General features: G+C 43.6%; 1 protein-coding gene across 1 annotated transcript in view; it reads right to left on the bottom strand.

Annotated features, from left to right (window-relative positions):
* pcdh19 (protocadherin 19) overlaps positions 1-25,111 on the bottom strand; it is a 50,252-nt gene extending 25,141 nt beyond the window's left edge. Inside the window, exons 1-2 of the mRNA XM_070913970.1 lie at positions 22,950-25,111; positions 20,009-20,336 (exon numbers count right to left, since the gene is read on the bottom strand). Coding sequence (XP_070770071.1) covers positions 20,009-20,336; positions 22,950-25,096 — 2,475 coding nt within the window. The 5' untranslated portion in view covers positions 25,097-25,111. The remainder of the gene's footprint in view (positions 1-20,008; positions 20,337-22,949) is intronic.
* Positions 25,112-25,959: the final 848 nt, after the last annotated feature.

The following is a 25,959-nucleotide window of genomic DNA, read 5'->3' as shown; positions in this document are numbered from 1 at the left end:
CATTAGCCCGGGCTTCCTGTAAAGAAATGTAATGTCTGCCCCCACATTTCTGAGCGACCTCAAATTGGAGGACATGTCAATATATCTTGCTGGGAGGTCAAGTTTCAGGCAAGAGGATGAGCACTGCTTAACTACAGCGAGGACGCCACAAATGGCTACTTAATCAGGTTGGACAATGTGTTGTTGTGATCTGAGCGGCCCCAGTTTGGCGGCCAGAGCCACTCTATCCCCATAAATATTGTTCCGTTTCATCTGGAGGACTGGAGGGAGGAATGTGGTCCCCGGTGTTGCCGGGTGACTGATAGGTAGTGTCAGGATGAACGGGGAGGGAAGTGGAAAGAGAGTGGAGAGAGAGTTAGGGTGAAGATGGGAGGAAATGGGTGAGACTTGACCTGCGGGAGACTTGCGGTCCAGCTGCTGCAGCCCTGTAGCTCTCCCCTTTTCACCCTCTGCTTCTTTCTCTCCAGTAAAACCTGAGGCACAGGGACGACGGGCTTGCTTCTCTGCCACTGAGAGGAAAAGCAATCTCCTCGCCTAGTTGCTGCCGTAAGATTTGATTTGCCTTCCTCCCAGCGTGACAATTGGTTCTGTAGTCTGGATGCAAGTGTATTCATTGTGTGGGGGCATGGGGCGCACCAGAGAGAAGAGGAGGGGTGGGGGGAGTGAAGACACCAGTTGTTACACCAGTAAACACCCGACAAGTTCAGCAGATGTCACACAGATAGGAGAGAAAGAGAGAGAAAAAAATGTCACACAGCTGCCCTACTGTATGTATTATCCAGGCTGATACAGCACAGTATAACATTTAAACAGGGAAGCAAGCTAGAAAAATATGGACAGATGCAGCAACATGCACTAATAATGTGTTTTTTTGAAAAAGGGATGCATTAGATGAAGGCACCAGCATCTGTTTCTTACGCAAGAATATTATTTATAGACATTGTTTTTCTTTATATTTTCCATGTACAGTTAAGAATCCAGAATACTGCTTACGATACGATTTTGATAAGCAATCTTTGTCTGGAAGAACTACCATTTATCAAATTACAAGATTAAACCTTCCTTAAACACATATGCATTGATCAATCTTATAATCAAAGTTAACATTTGAGATAAACAGTATCTATTAAACTTGAGTAAAAACAGAAAGTATTTATGCAGGGTGGGGTGGGTTGTACAAGACTCAAAAAAATGAGCATCTAAATGAAGAAAAACTGATTACAGAAGTGAGTGTTTCATGTCTGTCATGGATGCAGCTCTTTAATGTTATCAATTTTGCTGACAAAAAACATCCAGCCATGCTTGTTGTGGACACAAAATGCTCGTACTGCCACACTAAAATGCACAGTTTAAACATACAGAACAACAGATTAGACAGAATCAATTAAAACTATCAGATCGAATTTTGCTGCTTCATTCACTGTTTGAGCAGTCTGAGGTTGTGCCTCAGTCTTCGTTTAATGTTGCTGCACGGACTCCCCTCAGTCCCGGAAGGAAATGTTACACATAATGTGCCTTGTTATTGATATCCCATTGCTAAAGGAAGAGATGAGGAGAAAGAGATCCAGGGGGTTTTCAGGGCAAGCCAGCTGCAATTAGAAAATAAAAAGGCTTCATTATCTGGCTATGTTTGGTTGCGGTAAAGTTAAAAGAGTAGTGATGGGTAAAAAAACTTTGAGCGGAGGAAATTAAAGCAAAAACACCGGATGAAGGATGCTCAGTGTCTGAGAAAGCCTGTTTACAGAGGCATGTATTCCCCTCATGTAATTTCGCAGTGAGGATGCAGAGGAGTGTGTGAGTGTGTCTGCAGGTGACTTTCTCACCCTATACACTGTGACTATGAAAAGAAATGCTTCGCTTTGAGCCTCTTGCACATTCACATTCTTGCACACACAGACTCTCTCTTTCTGCTTCCCTACAAAAGCACTGCTCCAACAATCCCTGACTTGCAGGGCTGAGCTGGCGCCCGAACGCCTCGCCTCTGGGTCGGCACCCAGCAGCACCTCTAAACAGTTCACACTCAGTCTGTTGCGACAAAGACACAGACCACCACGGCACCTGCCTAGAGTGGGTCTATGTTTTGTTTACCACGTGAGAATGAAGAAACGCTCTTCGGCCCACCCTCTGCCCTCTACCCGACGACCATCATCACCATCTTCTTCCCGATTATAGAATTTCCCATAGATCGTCTGCCATCTGCTAGATTATAGATTTCCCTCTTCCTTTAGAGAGGGCAGGGCCCCTAAGGGAGGATCAGTGGTAAAAAGGGTGAAAGAGTGCCTGAGGCACAGCCATGGTTGCGGATGAGATTACATTTTCTATTTCTGTCTGCTAAAGGGGGCTTGCTGTGATGAATACAGAGAGTTGTTACCATTTAATATCAACTGGCTCCCTCCAAACTCAAATTATACACAATCAATTGTGACAGAAGGGTACACATGTGACAAATAACCTGCCACATTCTCTGCATCATTTCACTTCATCACCCATCAATTCACCCCAAACCCAGAAGCCCATTTGGGAATCAATCACGTTACGAAAGTGAGTGATTCTGCGGAGAAACGCTTTTTAAAAGCTTCCTTGTTCCACTGTAGCTTGTACATTTCTGCAGTCTTTGTGACCAGACCAAAAAAAAAAAAAAACAAGGTCACTTGTGTCCTTGACCACATGAGTTGAGTGTTGTTTGAGCAAACTAAATAACAGCTTCCCTGAAACACAATGCAACAGATACGTAAACACAACACCACATCCTGCTTGAATTTCCTCCTCATTTTTCTTGCCTTTCCTTGTGAAATTGAACAAATATTTGCTCATTCTGACCAAAACAATCACCCCCTGCTCCCATAAAGTGAGGAGACAGGCCAAAGTACTACGGCTATTGCTTGCTCCACCTTTGTTTCACCCCCCCTCCACATTAGGAAACTGCAGATCATGTGGCTTTTGCGGTCTTTTATTCTAAAACAGAGACGACGGTCCAGACCAGTCTCCATGTCACTCAGGCCTACAGGCTCCACAGAAGTCCAGTTAGTAGAGATGTGATTAATTATACATACATTGATAGAAACAACATTCATTATTCATGAGCTTCTCAACGTCAAAGCTATTTCCCTCCCTTTCAGCATGATGAAAAGATTTTAAATAATAGGCCTCCTTTGCAGACGTCTGCATTCCAGCGGAGTCTGCTGACGCTAAAAGAGGCTTAAGTCAGAGCTGTTGTCTTAGCAGGGAATCACTTCTCTGGACCAACATGTTTCAAACTGTTGGTGGCTGTGTGGGTTCCGGGGTCGGTGTTTTTGTTTTGTCTTTGTCTTAAGAGACAAGGCCGGTGCTTTTAAGCCTTTCAGATGGAGTTATAGTGTCCACTTAGAGTGAATAGGGGTCGACTGCGTCACCAGGCACACAAGGCTGGATAGAGTTTCATTTAACACCTGTTCAGCGTTCAGGTCTGCATGTGTTTTCAGACTTATTCTATCTCTAAGTCAGAAAGAAAACCTGAGTATCTCTATGAGATTACGATTCATGGTTTTACATAGTAAAAAGGGGGGGAGGGCGGAAAAAGACTTGACTATCTACGCTGTTTCCTAAAAGAAATCGGCTTACTTTCCTTAAAGCCCGTGGAGCCTAATCAAACTCAAATAGCAGGAACTTCCCCTTAAGGCAAGTCTTGAGGGATTTTCTTTAATTTGGATGTCAGACCGAAAAGTTTTCAGACTCCTCTCATCCCAAAATGTGTGTGTGGCGCCACATGAGAGAGGTAGGTGGTGATTCTTTTTTTAAACAGACTGCGGAAATATTGAGGGTAACGTTTAATCCAGGTGTGGTTTCTGGGCCCTCTAGGAATAAGCACTACAAACATACGTTTTTAGCAGTCATTTTATTTTTGTGAGAGAATTACTAGATAGCATTTTCTCTTCTCAGTTGTGCCCTATATTAGCCAGTGTTGAGGGGGAGGAGGGAGGGAGGGGGGCACGCTAAATTAGTGCACAAGGAATTCCCAAAGGTTTCTCCCACCTCCCCTGGGCTGGGCCTTAAAGATAAACATTCAGAAACACTGCAGATTATGTAAACACGTTCCCCTTAAATGCTTACATGAGAGCAGTGACTGAATAAACAGCATAACTTTGAGTGACTTTTTGAAATCAGTAAATTTAGAATTAATTTTTGATTAACTCAATACACACGAGGACGGCAGAAATTAGAAATCTGTGGATCTGTGAGGGGAGCTGATCAACGTTCACTCAACAACAACATGGTGGAGCATGCCTTGGTGCGTTTTCTCTTAGCAGCTTAACGGTGGCTGCCAGTCACATCGGTGCTGCTGTAGTCTCCCTGTCTGTCTCTCTTTCTCCCTCCCTCCCTCCTTCTTTTTTCTCTCGCTCACTGTGACAAGGCATCTTTCCAGACATTTTAGTTGGATGGAGATTTGCAGCAGCTCATTACAGACTGGGAGGCTCTGTGAGCGGATGCAGTCACTCGGAGATGGATTGAGTGGGTCTGTTTATTGACATGCCTTAATCTGACACTGGGTAAAGGGAATGAGTCACCGCCTCCAGACACACTACCACATCACAGCCACTCCAGCAAATAGGGAGGCAGCACCCAGGATACAAGTGGAACTTCATCAGCGCTCATTAATCCAACTACCCCAGGCCACTCGCTCAAACAAACCATGTTTACACGGCGTGTTGGCTGGATGAAGGGGTGATGGAGCTTTTCAAAGGGCATGTGTGCAGGTGTTCAGATCTGGAACGCACACACATAAATGCACATACTGCCCCCCCCCCCCCCCCCCCACACACACACACACACACACACACACACACACACACACATACAAACATGTACTCCAGACTCCAGCTCATCAAAAACCCACTCGCCCTCCTAACCCACAAGCCCCTAAACACAATACCTGTGTACACCAGCTGCTTATGCACAAATCAGAGCTTGTGCTCAAATCAGGGGCGGACGATTGGGCTTGATGCCAAAGTGCGTATCTAGAAAGGAGCTTTTTATTAAACAGATGGCCATATGAGATCTTTTAGCTTGCGACACAACAAGGCTACTACTATCAGTGATCCAGCTACGGAAGCCTAGTTAGCTTTTTGATCCTGTTTGCTGGTGCTTCGACGTGAAGCACATCTGGTGCTAATATTTGGGTTGGTCTTTCTAGGCAGCTGTCAGCATCCGGGATTGACAGCAGAGTATTAGCTGCTTGCACATCACCACCGCATCTGTAAATCCAGCTTGTTAACAGGACAGTGACAGGCTGCCGTCAGGGCACAGGATGAACAAAACAACATCCAACGCTATGTGGTCCGACGCTACTGTTTGTTTTTCCATTACACTGCTGTTTAGTACATTGTCTGAGAGATGTGAACATGTGAATCCTCTATATTTTACACTGAAGTGTAAATTTACAAAAAAAAAAATCTAAACCTCACCAAAAACAAATATGTGTGACATGTATAAGCCAGTCACAAACAAAATAAAAATCTTTGTGGAAGAAATGCACACATGCAGACACACAGGCAAAACAAGAAAAAGGAATAAACACTGTGTGAGTCAGAAAGGGAATAACAAACTTACAGTGTACACACACACACACACACACACACACACACACATACATACAGTCGCAGTGGGGCAGACAGTCGGAGCAGGGCCTGCTGTCGTCTCCGTCAGGGACTGGGAGCCTGGCAGCTTGAGAGCAAGGCCAGTGGAGAGGGGGCCAGATGCAGCGGGCTTGACCCACTCATTTGTGAGGGGGGGGGGCGGTTTCAGCAGCTGAAACACACAAGGATTAGCCGCTCTGACTTCATTTAATTTAATTTGTATTAGGGCCGTCTTTGGGGGCAAACATCGTTTTTCACTGCGGGGGGATATACGGGGTCATGGAAAACAGCAACAGACGGTGGATCTACCCTTACAGTGGATCCACAGGGGAAGGCAATGCACTATATTCCCAGACCTCAGTCACACACCCACATATACACACTCGCACGCACACATCTCGGTTCCCCCCTAATTATGCCTATATTATGAAGTCAAATCTATCCAATTGAAATGCAACTTAGACCTTGCATCCACCTTTCCACAGCTTGATTTCTTGAAATAATACCTTGAATCCTTTTGTTCTGCCACCATAAACAACATGTAGTAATTTTCTGTGCTTATCAAAGCTCTGCTCTCTGCACTTGTGTGTGTCTGTGTCTGTGTGTGCGTGTTGCAAACACACACACTAAGCTGTTATCTACCAAGAACATATCTTAGGGGTGGATGTTTATCTGTGCTGATGCAGATTGCTGCTCTCTTTGTCTCAGTGCAGTGGTACATAATATTATTTGTCTTGTTTTTTTCATCATTTATTTCTCCTCAGCTGATATAGTTTGATATCCTATAGCGAAGAAATCCTTTTAGTTACCGCCAGGCATCTAATGTGCTTTTACTTGTAATCTGGGAATTTAATAAATGAATAGGAGAGGAAAAAATCTGTACACAATCGAATAATTCAACTCCCCTTTGTATTCCGTGGAACATGAGTTACACTGTTAAGCAGAGGAGGAAAACAACTGCAGTGAGTGAGTGAGTACCCAACATGCCTCCTCACAATTTACAATAGCTCTGTGGAAAAATATGGCAGCGATCAGCCGTGAAGTCTGCTGTAGCCAAAGCCTGCGGCCATATGAAAGCTTCCTTTCTGTCTTGGGCAGGTGACATAGTCTGAGAGAAAGCTAATGTGCCATGCACTGGGAGAAGAAGTTTTATTACAAAAACATCCAGAAAATAAAGACAAAAAAAATGTGTGAGCTGCAGAAGCATTGCTTTGTCTCCTCTAGACAGAAGGGACTGTACTGCTGAAGCCTGTACAAGACTATCAGGCGCTCACTAGCAATCGTTTTTTTTTTCCTCTCTCCCCCAGCCCCTATCAAAAGATGTTACTGTGTAAAATGTCAAAGAAAAAAGAGGCAAGAGAAGTAATCTCCTTCTCCTTTTTGATCGCAAGTGGAATAATTGGAACCCTCTTAGGCTCATTACATGAGTTGCCCGCCAGCCAAAAGACGGCTCCAACTGCCCCTCTTCATTCATGTTGGAGCTTTGAAAAATATCGCTTCCTCTAGTAACAACTCTTTATGAGATGCAATGACTAGAGGTCCTGGTACCTACACTAACGGGTAATCCCGCAATGCCTTTGAAAATATATCTTTCAACAACCACTGTCAAACATCGATTCAGAGCAATGGGAAGGAAACAGCAACAACGTGGCTCTGTAATAATGTCATTACGCATATTGCACGGCCACTTCTCATCCTTGCTCTTTTTTTTTTTGGCAATGCCATTCTTGTCAATTACATAAGGTATTGCATATGTGTAGGGAGTTAATTTGGATCCCTATTGCTAATAACCTGGTCTTCATTGTTATTACAACTATGCTTGTAATTATTGTGACTCTAATTACTATTACTGTATTACCCAAATTAACCTTATTCTGGGTTTAGATCACCCGTACTGATGGTAGCCAAGACATGCCTATGAAGAATGGCACCAATGTCCCTTCAGATAAATCCAGTATAATTAGCTGTGTGCCTTACAGGGCCTGTGTGATGGTAATAATTAGAGCTACTGTAGCAAAGGTCATGCAAAACAATTTAGAGAGGATGCTGGCTGCATGGGTAATAGGAAGAGAGGGCGAGCGACAAGAGGCGAGGGGGGTGGGGGCTTGGATGAACGCGGAGACTCCTCTCCTTTTCCATCTTTCAGAGATGAAAGACGTATGGTTGTTACTTTACCTCTGCACTTTTTAACCAATGCTCTCAAAATAATAGAAATTGAAAACCCATTTTAATGGCAAGTAGACTCCCAGCTAACGTAGTTTAAATGGATCCATGATTAGATTTGAGGAAAGTGCTACAGGGTGTATCTGTGAACTGGTATCAGCTGAAATCGATTTGCCGCCTTTGAGGTGTGATAGCTGCCCCGTCACCCTGCTGTTGCATCTGTTCATTAGCCTTACTGTGTTTATGCTTACCCTTAGTTATCATTATTAATTGTGAGAATGAGATAGAGAGAGCGAGAGATGTATTTCTTCACCCAAGTACAGGTTAATGAGCTGATGTCAAAAATGTTGACACCGAGGTAAACAAGTACTCACACTAAGGTACTTCTATTTCTACGCTCCCCCCATGTGGCTTTGCTCTCTCTGTAATTCCCAGACTGCTCCTAAGCTGAGAGCTCAGGGTTCAGAGACCGAATCCACCAGGAATTCACTCCGCTCCCTCACCTTGCCGCCATCACACCCCGATGAGATAAGTAACAGCCTCATACTCAAATATAGCATCTCAAACAACACGTATGCCTATGTGTGCTAGATTGGTCTCTATTCCCTGTTGCAACACCGATGGCCCCTCCCACCTCGCCCCAACTCCCAACAACACTTCATTAGCAGTGAGTGATACAAACAACCCTAAACTAGTAGGAGAAACATTTTCTACAGCTACCGTCTTGGTTTGTCGATATCACCTGAACCGTGCAACGGCTGCTTAACAGATCAGTGCTTTGCATGTTTTAGCTCATTTACTACAAATGAAGTACTTATATGCTTATTCATTTTCTTGCAGCGAGTTACACGAGAAGATTGATAGCACTCACATCTGAGCCAGGAGGCAGTTAGCTTAGCTTTGCATAAAGACTTAAAGACAGCTGTCCTGTGTCGAGCACCTCTAAAGCTCACTATTAAACATGTTAAAGCTTGTTTGTTGAATCTGTACAAGACCTGAAGTGTAAAAACAACAAGTTGTGGTTTTACTGACGGTTATGTGACGGGCTATTTCTTAGCCGGGAGTAGAGTGGACTGCAATCTCTGCTGAGTGCCTGGCAACCTCATGGTGACAACATAACAACAAAATGTCAAATTATTCCTTTAAATGAATAAACGGTGTGTGATGCTTTAATGGTAAGGTATTTCAGCGATTATTAGAAACTGAGATGGTCCGTTTTTTAAGAACTCAGGAAAGTAATGTTAAATTTAGGCAAATTGCAAGTTTCTGTCATGGCAGCTTTGATCAGTTTATCTTTGACAGATAATTCATAATATAAATCTCGGCACCAAAGTCTGGTGCTGTTGTGTCAAACAGTTCATAAATGTCTGTGTGAAAATGATTAAAGGCAACAAGCACTGCACTCATAAAGTGCTGCTGGACATCTGATTTAGCTGCTTTATTCAGTTATACTCAACTTACTGATGAAAATCACTGGGGTGGGAGTGGAGGCATATGCTCCATATGCCTTTGTGACTGTGGGGGTCTAAAAAGCGTAAATTGTGATTATCATTGATCTCAGTCGTCAGATGCCTAATCTCTATGACTCATATCCACGCCGGCCACATTGGGTGACGATGAACTGTCCTCCCCCACATCTGAAGTTCCAAACAAGTGTTGAGGGAAGCAGAGATAAGCAGGTCCTTATCCTTTTAAAGACACTCCCGTAATCCAACAGTGGTGGGGGGAGGGAGGGGGTTTCAGCTTTAAAGGGACTTAGTCTGGATTATAGCTAGTCCTCTAAATTAAACCAAAAGTCAGCTTTCTGCAGTTGCTCATGCAAGCTGGTGACTGGCTTGTTACCAGCGCTACTAACAAGGAAAACGATGGAGGCCTATAATTAGAAAATGCTCTCATGGCGAACAAACGTAGGTAATGCGGTAGCAAAACTCGACCAGTCCTCATCTAACCTGAGCGTTCAGCCTTTCACTTCCCAGCTGACCTCCTGCGGCTATACTCAAAATGTCTTCCGTGCTGTGTACCTGACTCCCGTTGCCAACCAGCTTAGCCACAGACAAGCTCCTCAGCCAGGGCAAGGCTGCTCTGTCCCCATTGATGCTGCTTCCCACAGCAAAACAAGGCCAAATCTGGGGCTTAGAGGCTAAAATAATCATTACTGGGTAGCAAACAAATGAAAAGTCAGAACACCACTCCCATCTCTGCACTCCCCCACCACCCTTGGTATTTTGTCGGCTGTCCTATCGCACACTAACAAAAAGGGGGCAGCCACACATTCACATTTAGGATTGACAACATTTTGGCCTGATAATGAAAACTGAGAGAAAAACAAAGCTAAGACTGGATGCTCTTTTTTTCCCCTGGAATATACAATTTATTCAAGGAAAATATACATTTTTGCATCAATAAAGTAAATGAATAGCTCGACATTTTGGGAAATATGCTCATTCACTTTGTCGCTGAGAGTTAGAGAGAAGATTGATACCACTCTCATATCTCTGCGTTAAATATGAAGCTGGAGCCAGGAGACTGTTAGCTTAGCTTAGCATAAAGACTGTAGCAAGGGGAAACAGCTAGCCTGGCTCTGTCCTAAGATTAAAAAAAAAATCGGCATACCAGCACAGCTAAAGTTCACAAATTAACACGTTATATTCTTTTTTAATTTGTCCAACAAGGAAGGCAACCAGCAGAAACTCACTGCTCCCGGCCAAGAAATGTTCATATTGAATGCCCATATATCTGTGAGTGGTATCAATCTTCTTATGTAACTCTCGGCAAGAAAGCAAATAAGCGTATTTCCAAAAATATCTAAATATTCCTCCGAAAGTTATACTTTCCCATTCCGAAACTAAAATAACTCAACTTCTTTTACGGCAATATTCGACCATTTTGTGGAGCAAATTGTTTCCCCTTTTTTATGATTCATATTAATATTCCTTTAATGGTTCACAGAGAAGGTTCTAAAGAGGTTTTTTAACTGAACCGTGTCTTCATGTTCCCATGTGTGCATATATGTGCCTACATGTCTTCTTTATGTCGACACATTACCAGTCCTCACAGCCTGCTTTGAAGTGACAATCCTTGAACTCTATAGATAAAGGCACTCGAACTTCATAGTGACCTTCCTTCTGTGCTCACTGACAGAGCAACAGTCAACCTCAAACATTATAAGCAATCTTCCCTTTAACAAGTATAGATATGCTGCCTTCTCCTCTTACCAGATCCCTATAAGACTGAACTGGGAATAAATAGAGGTACAGGAGAGTAATCTTGAACTAAGGAGGTTACTGGAGGAAGTACTGCACTCAGAGCAGTCTGACAGAGGCCAAGTGCTTTTCGTTCATTAACTTGGCCGTCTATGCTGTGGTATGTCAAACGGTGGACGTGAGGGGAAAGTCAAAACTGACGTCCCATTGTGCTCCACAGCCAGACGCTGGCTGAACCCTGAATATTGTTTTCTGATGCCATAAGAGAGCACAAAGAGGCGGCTGAAGTTGTTATCAATTCCCTTGCAAGGCCATCATAACCATTATCATTAGTAGTGTTTTCATCCTTTCGAGCTCAGCCCAGAGTAGATATCTACTCTATTCCCTGGCACCTTGTCTTTCCAACTTGACCTGGTATCACTTGAGCAAAGAAATGGTTTCCCGCCTCCCAAGAAACTAGATATGGGCATAAATAATAGGCCTGGGCCCTTTCTGAAAAGCCCTAATCCCAGGAAAACAAACCTGAGCGAAACAGGCCCACCTGAATTGCTTTCAGAAAAACTAGATAATCAAAATGCAAAACAGCCTTTGATAGAAAAATGAGCCGACTTCTAACAACAAATCCCCTACACCTAACATCAGCAAATTCTCCTCCTGAACTTTTATTTGTATGCTGTGTTTGGATTTTTAATGTAATCACACTGCATACAGCACTCCATCAATGAGCTATTCTGATTTATGTCGGCCTGAATCAGACTGACTGCTTAGAGCTTCACAGACATCATGAATGAGAAAAGGAGCCACACACTGAACACATTAGGGGTCCCACCATCTCCTCAGACAGGGGGACAATGGCTAGGGGAGCGTAGATAAAGGAAGGGGATAAGAGGGGTGAAGGAATGGTTGACGTTGATCGGGGGCAGAGAAAAAGGGGAGAATGGGAGAAAAGAAAAGAAGGGGCCCAAGACACTGGCCACACAGGGCAGAGGGAACGCGAGGGCTCTGAGAGGCCTATACTCGGTCATAGCCCATTAGGCTGGCTGGGTGAAAATGCTACAGCTCATTACATGCTCTGCCTCTGTTCTGTGGATGAACAATGCACAATTACGCTGCCCTGCTGCTCCTCTAGCCACACTGCTGCATGCCTCTGAGGCGGCCGATATTGCTGCTATAGTGGCTCGCCTGCCAACAGCCTCTGTGCTCATCAAACATCCCATACATGCACTCTCTAATGCGCATCCAGGTTTATGTCTAGAAACAAAAGCGCCGTATGAATTTGCTGAAACGAAAGGAGGGGAGGAACAGGAAAGACTGCTCCGCCACTGGAGCAAACAAAACAAAGGTATAATGCAGCATTTGTGTCTGTAATGCAATGACGATTGCTCCCTTTTGTCTGCTCTGCCTTCCTTAAATTCTTTAAAAAAGGTAGACATGTGAAAACAGAATAATTCCCTGGTGTCCAGCTAAATTAAGTTTCGCTTGATGTTACAATTACTTTAAAGCCAGATGCAGTGCTAACATACACATCAAAATACAATGAAAATAAAGACCATAAAGTGTAAGCAGACGACACTGAAAGTACCGTGACAATATCTGCAATGCAGTGAATAACTAAACTCAGGACTCATCTATCCACCAGCAAATTGGTTCACTTCAAGTCTTCCTCCTTTCTATTCTACAATTATGCATGCAGAAGTTGACATTTAATCTGATGGGGGAAATGCTAACTAACATCCTCCTGCTCCCTCTTTGTTTTAGGCAAAAAACAGGACACTTGGAAAGGTCATTCTTCCCTGGTGTCAGAGCTGGCTGCTTGGAAAAGTTTCCGTTCACAGCGAGTATTGTTATGTTTCACAGAGCCCCTTCCACCCCCGCCCCCCCTCACATTTCCCTGTCATTCAAAAAGCACAGCATCAGCACTCAGGAGAAAGCCCTGGGAATTCTCCTAACAATGTGGCAACAAGTCTGGTAACCTGCAGTTCAACTAAGACAGGAAAAATGGCAAGCCTGATATCCATGAAGTTTAATTAATACCTTTTCTCTCTGCACATTTGGATGAAATTAGTTTTTGGCACACTCAAATCATAATGGTCATCATTAGAGAATTGTTATTACTTCGTTTACTTGGTGAAAAAGAAAAGAAAAATAATACTTTCCCCACAGACTGATTGTCTGTCCCTTGTTATTCTTATCTGCGAGGAGGGACAAATATGTTGAAGGAGTGTCGATGGTTTCTTATAGTGCATGCCAACACACATCGTACAAATGCGTCTGCTTTAAGCCAGAGGGACGGAGAAGAACGCATTCCTCTTGACATACACTAACTTAGACAGAGCTAATAGTATTGTGAGCTTCCACGGCAAATAGATTTCACTCCTGGCCATAACAAGTCTTGGGGTTTGTGTTTTTAAATATGCAAGCTGACCTTTTCTATCCTATATTAATGTAACTACAGGCATTTTCAACCACAGGCAGCAAAATCTGCATTAATGAGAGATGGGGTTATTTTTTTTATTCTCCTGGAGCCTTCCGTTGTGATAAGTTTTCCTGAGACCAGTTTGGTTTTATTAGTTTTCCTTAAAACTCCACCTCAGTTTCACTTTCCTCTGCAAACTGCAGGAGTTTGACGAACAAACTTCGCAAGTAAACGTGTGAAAAGGCTGTATGTGATCAGTGCAAAATGTCTTAATAAATCCATTTTCTTGATGGTAAATTTCCACACGTTAACTCCCTCTATGTCGGGACTTGAGAGTCTGAGGATTTCCATGAAAGAAAACAGAACTCGGCATATTTGTGCCAGAGAGTTTAATTTGAGAAATAAAAAAACAACGCCGCGGGAAACTCATTTAAATGGGTAATTACGTCCACGCAGCATTGCTTGCAGGGCTTAACAAGGTGCGTAATGATGTCCCCTTCCCCAGCGATAAACATCATCACTCTGTCCATTTCCTTCACTCCATTTAGCCTTCTCTCATTTACGTGTGGACCCATCAACCTATAAGACCAGTGCCATTATACAACCTTTTTTGCATTTAGTTACGTGTCAAGTAAAAATCTTTTAACATAAATTGTTGGATAACTAATTCCATTATGTGCCTATCTTTGGCTCCACGAAAAAAATCCCGGTCCTTTGATGTTTAATAGGTTTACAAGAAAGTTCATTCTCTCCACATGATAGAGTTTGTAAAGTAATTTAAAGTGTATTTTTCTTTTCAGTGCCGTCGTCTTGAACCAAGTGAAATTATATCAAAAGATGGATGAATGATTAAGTTGATTAGTATCATATGATTTTACTTTATTCTGTGTATAACATGGTTTTAAAATGTTTGATGTTGCATATACACTTTAATGGTGTTATCAAGATGTCGGGGAAACAAACCACTTTCCTTTGTTAATACCATCTACCACGTTTGAAGGTACATCGAAATAATCATCTTTTTCCTTTCAGCGGAAAAAAAGCACCTTGTACTAACAATAGAAGAGTGACGTTATTGCTTTCTGTGGAGGTTTGTGCAATAAAATCTCCTCAACCTAACACCACATTTTACAGAGAAAAATAACATGTTTCAGGCAGCAGCAATACAGGTTGAGTAAAATCATTGGCATTCTATAAATAGATGTCTCTGCCCTCCCCTCTTCCTTTCTGTTTTTTCCTCGTTTTTCTAGGCCTTGCCTTTTCTCTACAGTATTACTCCCTCTGTACGCTCCTCGCCAGTCGCATGTGGTTAAGGGCACATACAGTGACATGTGTACATCAGGCGTCGTCACTCATGTGTTTTGACTCTTAAGCTCTTTGGCTGGATGCTCCGATCCCGACGAAAGGGTGGCAACCCGGCGGGCCGGGATGCTTCTGACTGGCTGCCCGGGGTCATTATGTCATTTCATTGTACCTCTGCACCATCGAAAATGACATGCAGTGATGGGGTGTTGCGGGTTGGGGTCAAGGCTATAAAAACCCAACCAAGTGTAAAACTAGCACTGGTTGTGCATGAAGTGAAAACCATCTTGCCGAGTAATGTCACAAAATCACCCTACAGCTTCACCAGTTGTGTGTGTCGAACACGAGGGGAGGAGCCAGCTGAGGAATGCAATAAGAGGGCACTGAGTACATCACTGTCACACTGTTAATTTATTTCTGACAGACAAGGCTTTATTTCACCTTATAAACACTGACACTTGAAAAGCAGAGCATTTCTGAAGTCTCTGCCTTACAAATAACCTCTCTAAATAATTAACAGGTTCATCTGCCACTCAATCAGCGCGCATCTGAAGCTTTCAGAGATGAAACGATTCTTTCTCAAATCCTTTGAAAGGAGACTTTAAAGAATGCAACATACACCTCCCACTCTTCCAACACATCAGAAATAAATACAAAAACACTGACTTTTAAGATGAAGCAGTTATGTATCCCTTCCATTATTGCACAGTATCTGTTGTTGTTGTTTCTTTTCCACCATGATTGACAAAATGCTCAGAGTTGAAAAGGTTCTGTATCATCGGAGGATAAAGCTTTTCCACCAAACACTGGCTGTATGCCCTTTCGCTTCTTCTAACCCTTCATTTGGAATGATTAAAGGGACGACTCAATCATCAATTTACTAAAATGTAAACTTTTTTTTTTATTGTTCCTTGGGAGTAAACAGAGATTGGTTTGAACTGCCATTTATTAACCTGTACGTTTAAAGAGAGATTTCATGTTTTTGTTTCATTTATGTAATTCTAATGTTCACCCTGTTTTAAATGCGTACACCATGACTGGTGACATTAGTCTGCCAATTAAAATGTTACCCTCATTCACTTCTATTGACTTCCAAACGGCATTGAAAACAGTGAACACAAAGCTGACAGTCAGATACTGCAAAACCAAAACAATCAGGAAATTAACCTTTACATTTTGAAAGAAGCTCCAGCCAGTGTCTCCTGTTGTATTAATGCACGTGACAGCTGAGAGGAGACAAGAGACAGTTAAACTGCCTACACTGTGGTTAGAAAGTTAGAAACTGCAGTTAAGATGCAGTTAAATTGCCTGTGGTTGAGCTGTCCTATAAAGTCCAACGCTAAAATGACAGAAACTATTAAAGAAATCTTATTTGGAACATTTATAGCCGAGCATATCATAAACACCGCGGAATGATAGCAATATCAAAACAACACTTAAAGAGTACTTTAAATGCAGAATCACAACAATGTTTGATTATTGAAAATGTTGGATTATGCTTCTCATTTCTGCTTCTCTGAGATTTCTGAGTCGGTCATAATGATGTAAATGATAATGTCACAGCCCATATTTCAAATAAATGTGACACTCCATAAGAAATGTTGTGTGTGCGTGTGTATTCATGAGTACGTGTGTGGGGGGAGATTGGCAGTTTCAACAGATGTGTAGTATGCGCTGACAGCATGACATCTACTTTGCATGCTCAATATGACACGTTTGAATGCTCCCATGCATATTGTCCTGATGTGAAGTGATAGCGAGGGATGTGCAGCCTCGCTGGAACCACTCCCTGTTGTCTCTTCAACATCAATATCAAAACGTCTTCCTTACTAACAGGGAAAGAAACAGCAAGACTGGTGCACTGAGATACCTTGTCACTTGTTTTGCTTCAGTTTTTCATTTTCTCATTTAGGTTCCTTTGATTGAACAAACAAACACAAAAATGCACATCCATTTCTCTTTTGTCAGAATCTGAACCTGACACTGTGGCATACACTACAATACAGTTTCACTGAGACTTATGTAGCTGCAGCATCTTTAAGGAAGTAGTGCAGAGAGCATCTGGACGAAGACTGCATTGATTCTCAATTAATGAAACTTGTGAGGCGCACGCTCCACCGAACATTTGACACCGTGTAGTGTAAAACCGTACTTCATTCGTCGCTCTTTTCTGATTCATTTATCACCTGCGTAAAAGAAAAATCTGCAACATCTCACCTGAATAATGCTAATCAATAAAGTAAGATAACTCATTTTTCTGCTATGCTCATTATCCGGAATCACAGGTGTGAGAAGCCTTAGTACACATTACAAATTCAAAAACACATTCTAGCCAAAGGCCATTCCTTTACTGTATAATTGTCTCCCCCACCAAGTGATTCACTATAATTAAGCCATGGAAGACAGCTCTATTCTCCTGTGAGCATTCATATTAGTGCTACCACAGGCAGGTCTAACAAACATCTCACAGCTGATGCTTTTCAAAACAATAGACAGCGATGTTCAGGGAGGTATATACTGGTACACATTCTCACAAGGGAGAATACAATATACACAATGCAATTGCAGGTACGAGGCCTTTGGGGAGACCTGTCACTGTTATCTTGGCCGAGTCTGTTGTGTTTGCGTGTGTGTGTGTGTGCGCCAGCGTGCTTTGTCTGAAGCAGGAAAAAGCTTGACTCCAGCTGCTCTGGCATAAGCAGGATGCTCACTGCCCCACATAAACTGACAATGGAGGAGAACTTTGCATCGATCAAAAACACGATTTACAAATAGACACGAGCCCATATCCTCTTTACCTCCATTAGCAAACCTAATCTGACCTCGTGTCCACATTGTGACGGCTACGATCATTTTAATCTACATGTTTGGAGAATAAACAAACACACAGACATCGTTGTACCCTGGTGTAAAAACAAAAAAGCTCTTCCGCCAAGGATAAATGAATCATGGATAATTATGAGGTTGCCCTCAGGATGAAAACAATTTTTGGGACAAAGCAGCCTTAGTAATCACAACAGTGCAGCCACTCGTGTGTCCTAGCCAGTCAATGGGATATTGGTTGAGGACTTGTGGAGTCAAGTGGTTTCAAGCCCAAGCTTGCTCATTGTAACAAAGCAATTATCAGTCATTTCACTGCTGTTTGTTTGTGCTATAAATGGCATTGTAATCATACCGAAAACATTTTTTATTTAAGAGCAACATTTGTACATACTGTAGAGCTTCTGTCTCTCTTGCAAATGTCACAATGGGGAGGAAAGAAAACAATGACAACTGTTGTTGCGGTCGGGTTACTCTGTTGGAGGGTAAAGCATGCGTTCGCTACCGCTATTTTTCAGTTGCTTTCTCCAAATCACACACACACACAGACACACACACACACACACACACACACTCTCTCTCTCTTTCCTCAGTCCAGGGAAAGTATGCAAAGGCCGGGTCAAAGAGATGTTTGTCAACATGATGTGCAAGGCGGAGAGCAATGGAAGCTGCATGTTAAACAGGCCCAGCCTCTGTCAAGCCAATCAACTGCCTCTAAGAAAATGAGAAAACGTGGTCGCGGCTCAGACACCTGGCACTAAGACTCATTCACCCTCGCTCACTTCTCCCCTTCTTATCTCTCTATCTGCCCTCACACAGCTCTATCGAGACGACTCTGAGCTTTGCATATGGAATCATCTAAATCAATCTTTGACCCTATTTGTCTCCCTCTCCACTTTTTCATTAGCTGAAACAAATAAAGGCTCTCCTAATCCTGCGGCAAATGTGCTTTTATTGGATGGTTAAGCCACAGAGACAGGATGCTGCTGGATGCTCTTTACAACGCTGGTTGATTTCTTTGTGTAGCCAGACCTACATTTTTATTTTTTTTTTTGGCTGAGAAAAGGGTGGTGTTGACCTGCATAGCACTACCCACCAGCAAATACAATCACAGCATACGGGTCACTGCATGTACCTGCTGAATCCCCCACCTCTGCCTCCACTGACCGTATAAAACCACAGGACAACCCCCTCCAACATTCCTCATTCTTTCCACCTGCGTTACTCACACACACACACACAGACACAGACACAGTCAGAACCAGCTCAGACAGGCCCAGTAAATCAGCATGCCTGTAAGTAGGTCTCATTGACCCCTCAGGATCCATCGGTGCCTGGATCTCTCTGGATCATCCAGTCAATACATCAATATCCATCTTGTGTTTCTTGTTTTAAGACCCCCACTCCCACTCCCACTCCCAGCCCCACGCCCCACCTTCCTCTCACTGAATGTCAAACGGAGATTGGAGTCATCAATTACAAGTGCGTGTGTGTGTGTGTGTGTGTGTGTGTGTGTGTGTGTGTGTCGAGCTGGAGCTTATTTGCTGTTGTCTATAGGAGTGAGCATGACACACATTCTTATATAAACACACACACACTGATGTACATTTTCTCTCTCTCACAGACATAAACAGAAATGCCCCTTTCTCCCATGGGATCAAGGAGAAGTGGGTCAGGAAGGGAAAGAGAGAGGCTGCCCAAAGAATCCAATAGCCCGGTTCATACATACGAAAATCTATAAACTAAAGATCAGCTAGTCGGCATACACTCTGTCAGCTTGAATAGTCTTTCAAGTGAAACCTTCCCTGCTCTGCTGGAGCCATGCATGGTATGTCAGGGTAATTCAATGGCTGGCTGTGCAGAGCGGCCATGCGGTAACGCTGCATCCAAACGGACGACACACAGATAAAGCACTTAAAGCACAATGATTATTCTTTCTGCTAGCACCTGAAATGGCGTGTGGTGGAGCTGATTAGCCGGGTCAATACATCTGGCAGGTGCTCAAACTCCTGTTCTTTTTTGCGATAGGTCAGCACACTCAAATAAAAAGAAATAAATAAAAAAGAAAACAAGTGGTGTTAGAGAGGCCAAATAATCCACTTTGTCAGGTCCCCAAATTCTGCTTGGCAAAGCGCTCTCAGTCGCAGGTCAGCTTCAATGTCTCGGCTCCTTGAAATGCCTTGAAGGATTCCACTCAGATCGACTGACATAACGTCACACGTGCCATTTCAGATAGCTCAGCTTTCCATCAATAACAGACTGACATTTCACTGACACTATAATCTGTGGCAGGATGGAATGCTAAATATCACAAGACCTTGAGATGTGTTGAAAGGTCCCCCCACATCCCATTCTTAAGATTCAACACGATCAAGGGGACTTAATAATAATGAATGAAAATCTAACTGCTGACCTCCCCTTTTCTTCTACCCCTAACACCCGAAGCAGCCCAGCCAAGGATTTAGGACAGAGCACAGCGGATTGTATCTCACCTCTGGCAGTGGCATGCCGTTGATGATGAGGTCTGGCTGCTGGTGGCCCTGCCCAGTGAACGGGTGCTGATAGCCATGGTTGGGAGCTGCATTGCGTGAGTTCTGGTTCTCCACGTTGAGGAAGGTGCTCTCGGAGCGCCTGCAGCCCAGCGGCAGGCTCTGCTGGTGGTAGTCGAAGTAGTTGAGCGAGGAGGTGAGAGATGAGCAACTCACCACATTCATCTTGTCTGTCTCCTCGACGTCACGTGGCACCAGGCGGATGTCGTTCTTGCTCAGCTTCTTCTTCTTGCTGGACTTCTTCTGGTTGCCATATGAGTACTCCGCCACCCTGCGCAAGTAGAAGAAACTGAACAGACTCAATAAAGCAGTGTTCTGCCTTCCCCTCCCCTGTCCACACAGTCAAAAAAGCTCGCCCGCCATGCCAGCTAAGGCGCTGATTGACCATGGGTGCCAGACAAAGGCTCATTGCCCGTGTCCAGGGGTGGAACAGCACACTCAAGTGACTCCCCACTCCCGGCCTGCAATGGAGCCGTCACCCCTTGTTTGTTTGCATTTGCATGCTCAACAATCAACATGTCACAAACAGGCAGACGATACGCAAACATGCCAAAACCACAGAAGCAAAGCAAAAGAACACAATGGTACTGAGCAGCACTACCGGTATATGCAATCATATTCAAAGCACACAACCCACACTAATTCCATTTTTTTCTTTCATTACCAAGCGAGCCCACTAGCAATACGGCGTGCAGGAGAACTGCAGATTCAAATTCATTTAGCTGCTCTCAGTGGCTGCTGCAAACTTGAACTGAGTATTTTGACTTTAATAAGAGCAAATGAGCAACACAGCCATGTTTTATCAAAGGATCCTCAGACTGGGGGGAAATATTCATTCTTCGCACAGCCTTGCAGTTTTCCACAGGAGAACAGATGCTATGCACTATATGGTGATGACTACAAACTTCACTAGACGTATTCCATATCATTTGTGACGTTTTTTACCATCTGCATTACTTCAAACTCTGGAAGAGGCCATTTTTAACCTTATGGCATGGAGCATATGGTTTATTTACTGTGAAAGCCCTCAACAACTATAGTTACCCATGAAACTGCAATATCTGGAGTGTCTCTCTTCCTGTCTCCTGTCTTATCTTGAGTGTCTCTGCTAAACTAGCCCCCACTGGCCTCTGTTCCTCACTAAAATGCAGCTCTAATCCTCTGTCGCTTCGAAAATCACGCTGGTTAAGAAGCACCATTGTAGTTTGTCTTTTTCATTTTTCTTTCAGATTGCATCTTGAAAACAGCTCCCTCCCCCAGCCTGCACCCCCTTGATTCAGAGAACAGAAAATGGGCAGCAGCAAGGGTAGAAAATACACCATCTCTTTTTCATTTATCATTTTAACATGTTGTCTCTCCACTCTGTGCCCAAATTGAAATCTGGGAGGGGAAATCTTCAGAGTCAGACAGACTGACAGAGGACAAGCAATAAATTGGAGATAACTGCTCCTCATATTCGAGGTGGCGACTGAGAAGCAGAGCACATCAGTGCTGATTAAAGCACCCAGCAGGGAGAGTGGCTCACACTAGGAGAGTAAAGTACTGAGAGCAGTTTTGAATTTTGGAATTTGTTGTTGTCTATCATTGTTTCTTCTCTGAACAAAACGTATAACTAGCATTGAAGATATGATATTGCATAAAGTACCTGTTGTGATCAAGATGCCATCACACTGGTATCCTTCTAAATCAAGTCAGGATTGAATAAAACACATTTAGAGTCAGTTTTTTTTTTTTGTATTCCTACGATGAGAAGAGCTGTGGGTTCTCCCTGCTAACAATGTAAAAGTAAGGTCACTATTGAAACTGGAGTAGTCATGCTTCTACTTTGAGCTGCTGAAGAGAAATCAAGAATATATTTTGAAAATGAAAGCTCTGCAGTTCATAAAACATTGAAAAGCACTTATAAGTGCTGATAATTTCAAATAAACATTATATGAGAATGAAAAAACCCACACAATTCTCATTTTATATTGAGATAAAAAAGAATCAGAGCGATATTTGAGGAGCTTTAGATTTTTTTTTTTCGTGACTACATGCTTGAGAATGGCCTAAATTAACTTCAAATTAACAACATTTTGTTTGGAGCTAAATATGATTATAGCTTCCGGTTAAATTCTCAAATCCAATCTATATGTAAATTCATAGTGGTAACGTGGCAGAGGGAAATCAAAGCCAGAGCTGATGATCAGATTGATGAACAAAACAGACTGTTCAATATCCAAAGGTCCGGAAAATAATAATCTGCTCCTTTCCAGGAAACTGGGTAAACAGTTAATGACTGCAATGTGATTTATATATTTTATATCATCTAAACTGCACTTTCTTGAAATTAGTTCATTTTGATTGAATTTAAAGGCTCCTTGGTGCAGAAGAAAGCAGAGGTACATCTGGATGATCCTGGAGAACTGTTCATAATCACACTAGATTAAAGCTGATAACAGCCAATCAGCCACGGTGGACGTTAAATAATAAATGTCTGGGACTGCTATTGAACCAGTGGGACGTTAATTGTCCGGCAACACACACCCGCAAATTGAACATGACAGTTGAATCGTCATATTTATGAGTCAATTGGTTACAATGGGGGGATTAAATCAATCAATCACGTTTCCTTAACACGGAATAGTGGGCCTCAGCAGAACGTGTCTGATTTAAAGCACCCGGGTTTATCGTCTCCCTCTGTTTCAGCTGTGGGGGGAAAAAATCTGCAGTCCTCACATTCAGGCCTCTACATGCTGCATGACAAAAGCAATACACTGTCAACTCGCAGTTTCAGGCACTGTGGCGGACACACGCACTTTCTCTCTCTCTCATATGCACACACACACACACACACACACACACACACACACACACACACACACACAAGACATTTAGTCAGTACCTGCAGTTGTAGGTCCGGATCTCCTTGTTATCCCTCTTGCACTTCACCGCCACAAAAATCATGGTGACAAACAGGATGGCTGCGATAGAGCCCAGAGCGATGATGAAGATGAGTGATAGGTTGACAGGTCCAATAGGCTCCTGCGCGTTCAGGTCTGGCGAGAGGTACACCACGATGTAGGCCGAGGCGGACAGGGAGGGCTTGCCGTGGTCCCTCGCCACCACTGTGATCTCGTAGGTGGATTTGGCGTTCTCCCCAAACATCCGGGTGGAGCGCACCTCTCCGTTCACCTGGTCGATCTCAAAGAAAGCTCTGTCCCCCTCTGAGATGGTGTAGGTCAGCCGCCCGTTCTCCCCCTCATCGTAGTCGTCTGCTTTCACTTGGGTCACCATGTAACCCACCCCAGCGTTTCTCGGGATGGAAACCTCCGCTGTGCCATTAACCAGGGGAGGGTTGGTCATCACAGGTGTGTTGTCATTGACATCCAAGACAACAATACGCACCGTGGCGTTGCTTGACAAAGAGGGGTTACCATTGTCTCTGGCCAAAACTTTGAAATCAAAAGTCCTGGTGTACTCATGGTCGAATGATCTCATGGAGTAAATGCGGCCTGATGGGTTTATGCTGACATATGTGTTTACATCCATGTGCTTAATCTCTCCGGGGACTATGGAGTAGGAAACTGTGCCATTCATCCCCAGGTCCGGGTCTTCTGCTGACACTGCCAGCAGACACGAGCCAGGGAGGTTGTTTTCCATCACCATCTCTTGATAGTGCGGTTTAATGAAGTGGGGAGGGTTGTCATTTTCGTCTGTGACTTTGACTACCAGAGATTTTGTGGCGCGTAAAGGAGGGATGCCACTGTCCTCCGCCTGGATGGTCAGGTTGTATGTGTCCTTTTGCTCTCTGTCCAGCCTGCCATCAACGAGAATAGTGGAGAAGCTCTCATATTCTTGCAGTCTGAACGGAACATTGCCCTGCAGCCTGCACTGCACTTTGCCGTTTGCCCCAGAATCCTTATCTGACACCCTCACCAGCGCAATGACATATCCACGCTGCGCGTTTTCACTGACTTCCACCATCTCTGTGTTCAGCGAGAGTAAACTGATGACAGGTGGGTTATCGTTCGTGTCCATCACATTCACCGTGACTTTGCAGTGAGCTGGGATAGAGTTGGGACCTAAATCTTTGGCCTGGACGTCGATCTCGTATATTTGCGCTGTTTCATAATCCAAAATACCGTTGACGGTGATGATCCCGGTTCTGGGGTCAATTTTGAACGCGTCCCTCGTTTTCTCGGTGACGTAACTGTTGAACGAGTACACAACCTCTCCATTAGTGCCCTCGTCAGGATCCGTTGCATTCAAGTCTATGACTAATGTGTTGATGGGGGAATTCTCCATCACGTTGACCGTGTACACTGGCTCGTCAAAAACAGGGTTGTTGTCATTAGAATCAATTACCTTGATATTTAACTGGACCGCGCCTATCTTAGGAGGGTCTCCTCCATCTTCTGCGCTGATTTCATATGAATAGTGGGACTGAGTCTCCCTGTCTAACGATTTTTGCACAACAAGCTCAGCAATTTTGGACCCATCCCCCCTGGTCTTTATTTCTAGCCCGAAAAGCTCATTTGGGGTGATGGAATATGATTGCACTCCAAAGATCCCCGAGTCCGGATCGCTTGCCCCCTCTAGGGGAAACCTGGTACCAGGGGAGGCATTCTCAGAAATTTCAATGTCAATGTGGCTCGTTGGGAATCTGGGTGCGTTATCGTTCAAATCCTCAATTTCAACTTTGATGACACAGATCTCCATAGAGTTTGACATCACTTCTAGGGAAATAATGCACTTTGGGTTCTGTCGACAAACTACATCCCGATCTATTTTCATTTGGGTTGTAAGGATTCCGGCTGGACTGAGTTCCACCCATCGTGGTTCTGAATTGGAAATAACCCTCAAGTACGGGGGCTGCGGTGCAATCTGAAATCCTTGCTTTAGCGCGTCCTTTGTCACATTTCCAATCACTGACCCGGGCTTCATCTCCTCGTTTATTCCATACTTCAGGTTGATGACAGCCTCAGCCCCGACCCAAAATAAGAGGAACACACCAATAAATTGTATTAATTCCATCTCCTTGCTTTGCATTGTACCTGTTGAGTTTTTCCTCTGCCTAATAGAGACCTTGATTATTACGCACAAGAAATGCACGTCAGAGAAAACAGGAGAAATGTTCCAAATGAATCATCTCATTAAAGTGTCCAGAAAAGTGTTGTGGGTGACGAATGGCTCTTGTGTATGCAAATTATATCATGGCGTGAAAGCTATAATTGTAACAAGTGCCTTAGCCTATTTTACTCTTCTCAGGCAGAGCACATCCTCCGGTTTACTGCAGCGGACGAAACATTGGGGAGGACAGATCTGTGAAAACATGCTGAATCTTCTCACAACAGTGATTTGGCCGTGTAAATCCGTGCGGCTCTCATCAAGCAGCAAACTGCTCTTACACACGACTCATATGATGAACTGTCCATTTTCAACTGGGCTGAAAAGGAGGGCAAAAATGTTCGGACTGCATAGACACCAAAAGGAGGATTCCTGTGAGCAAGTCCACAAAAATGTTAATCTTCCGTGCGGATGAAGTAATGGGCTTCAAAAGTGTTTCAATTCTCCGCCTTGCTGCCAGCAAATATTTAAGTCGCCCTTTGGATACACATCTTGCTCTGTGTGATATGTTACAAGCAGTGATAACATTTCCTCTTCGGCCGGCAGCTAAAGGCTTTCAAACTGCACATCTGTCGAAAATAAAAAAGCTAAAAATTATTCAACAGCTTAAGTCAGGATATCTTTGCCTAAAGAACATGGGTGCAATTGCAGGAGTGTCTCATCACATCACTGAAGTCCCGATTACCTTTTTATTTCCAGCAGATTTAGTCTTTCATCCCGTCCGCAAGTCTTGAAGCTTTTACTTACTAATTAATTTCCTCCGTATCTCACTTGGAAAAGGCTGC

The sequence above is a fragment of the Enoplosus armatus genome, chromosome 10 (genome assembly GCF_043641665.1).
Source record: "Enoplosus armatus isolate fEnoArm2 chromosome 10, fEnoArm2.hap1, whole genome shotgun sequence".
NCBI lineage: Eukaryota > Metazoa > Chordata > Actinopteri > Centrarchiformes > Enoplosidae > Enoplosus > Enoplosus armatus.
The sequence above is the reverse complement of the archived record's forward strand: the minus strand, read 5'-3'. Positions and strand labels throughout refer to the sequence as shown.